We start from the raw sequence: 1,783 nt of genomic DNA, 5'->3' as shown, positions 1-1,783 counted from the left end.
CAGCTGTAGAGACACCATGTGGCCAGAAGTATGTGGACGCCCAACACCACACCGACTCTACAGCATCCACTCGTCTCGTGTCACGTGTTTATACAAACGGTCAGTTAATCTTTAACTTTAATTGAACAAGTGTTTGAAAAATGATTCAAACAAGGAAACACATCTTCAGTCTTTGGTTGAACGTCTCACAACTGGTACAAAGCAGAAGAGCTGCGAACTACTGGACGAATAGATGTGAGAATAAAAAGCACCTTTAACTATTGTGATAATCAGCAACTGATTTTACTTTTTAAAGCAAAGATTCTCCAGCTTCTTAGTTTTCAGGACACCTGAAGACGTCACCTCGGACTCTTTCTGGATTCACCAGATTTATCTTTTTAAATAATCAGCAGATTCACTGATCTGTAATCATTAGTCGCAGTGAAAAGTGGCGCCTCCAGGAGTTTTTCCCGACCGAAACCCTAAAGACAGACTCAAGAAAGAGGAAGAGCAAAAATTCACATGACGCTGGAAGCAGAACAAAAAAAAAAAAAAAAAAAAGAAATAACCCACACAAAGCAAAGAATCAGACGACGCAGACAAAAAATAAATCCACTACTAATAAACAAAAAAAGTCAGTCAGATTATAACTGTTTACAGGTTAATGAGCGCTCAGGCTGGGAAACACACCACTGAGGAGTGAGAACGAGTGTCCACATAGTTTTGGCCACAGACTGTGTTTGTGTAGGCAAATGGTGACAAAGCTTCCCTGTGCTATTAAGGCTTTTTGTCTATATATATTTATATTTATTTATTTCTCTGCAGGTGTATTTGAGCTGATATGTGATTCAGAGGAGCGTCAGAGACAAACTGTCAGACTCTTGATCCGCACAGCTGCTGTATGCAAAGTGTCCTGCAGAGGCGATGGACAACCGACAGACAGACGGACAGACAAGAGACAGGCAGGCGTCTCTATGTGAAGGTGAGGCCGGCCTCGTTGTAAACCTGGAACACCTTCTCGATGGCGTTGACGTACGCCGCCGTCCGCAGGTCCAATCCCAGGTTGTACTTGTTGGCCGTCCGCATGATTTGCTGCATGAGGAGGGAGGAGAGGATGTAGAGAAGGAGACAAGGAGCGTGTATGTAACGTATATGTATGTAAATGTTTCAAGGTCAGGGATCAGTACTTCAAACAGAGTGAACGGTGTGTGACGGCAGCAGGATGCCGTTTCAGAGACCAGCTGGTGAACAGGGTGGGTCAAAAACAGTTCCTGCTGCCCCCATGTGGCCAAAAACAGCCGTTACAGCAGGTCTGAGTCTGCAGGAGGAGCCTCCTGGGATTTATTCAGGGAAATGTTCACACAGGTGTGCACAGATTTAGTGTCTCCACCCGGTTGTTTTGCTGTTTACTGTTTACAAAACTGATTTTAAGTTGATAATGAAAGTGAGACAGAGAAGTTTCAGACCGCCGTCGAGCTGATTCACTCATGAACATTTATGAAAAGGTGTGTGTGTGTGTGTGTTACCCTGGCAGAGCGCTCCATGGTGTACGCCAGACCTGAGTGAACGATGTCCTTCTCAGACGCTCCCTGCAAGCAGACACATGTTTACAACACCACAGAAGAAGAAGGAGACGTGTAGTAACAGTCGCAGCAGTATGTGTGTGTACTCACAGCGACCCTGGCCTGGAACTCAGAGGTGGGGACGATGGGAATGGCGCCGCCATGTTTCCCAAACTTCCTCTCTAAACTCTCCTGGACCGACACTGGGGAGAGAGAGAGAGGGGGGGGGGGGGGAAAAAACT

The 1,783-nt window shown here is 45.9% G+C and overlaps 1 protein-coding gene across 1 annotated transcript in view; it reads right to left on the bottom strand.

Annotated features, from left to right (window-relative positions):
- Nucleotides 1-775: 775 nt before the first annotated feature.
- LOC123966490 (glutamate dehydrogenase, mitochondrial-like) overlaps nucleotides 776-1,783 on the bottom strand; it is a gene marked incomplete at its 5' end in the record, with an annotated part of 1,454 nt that continues 446 nt past the window's right edge. The window contains 3 exon segments of the mRNA XM_046042644.1: nucleotides 776-1,071; nucleotides 1,506-1,568; nucleotides 1,653-1,744. Coding sequence (XP_045898600.1) covers nucleotides 952-1,071; nucleotides 1,506-1,568; nucleotides 1,653-1,744 — 275 coding nt within the window.

The sequence above is a fragment of the Micropterus dolomieu genome, unplaced genomic scaffold, assembly GCF_021292245.1.
Source record: "Micropterus dolomieu isolate WLL.071019.BEF.003 ecotype Adirondacks unplaced genomic scaffold, ASM2129224v1 contig_13526, whole genome shotgun sequence".
Lineage (NCBI taxonomy): Eukaryota > Metazoa > Chordata > Actinopteri > Centrarchiformes > Centrarchidae > Micropterus > Micropterus dolomieu.
This window is presented reverse-complemented; position numbering and strand designations above follow the sequence as displayed.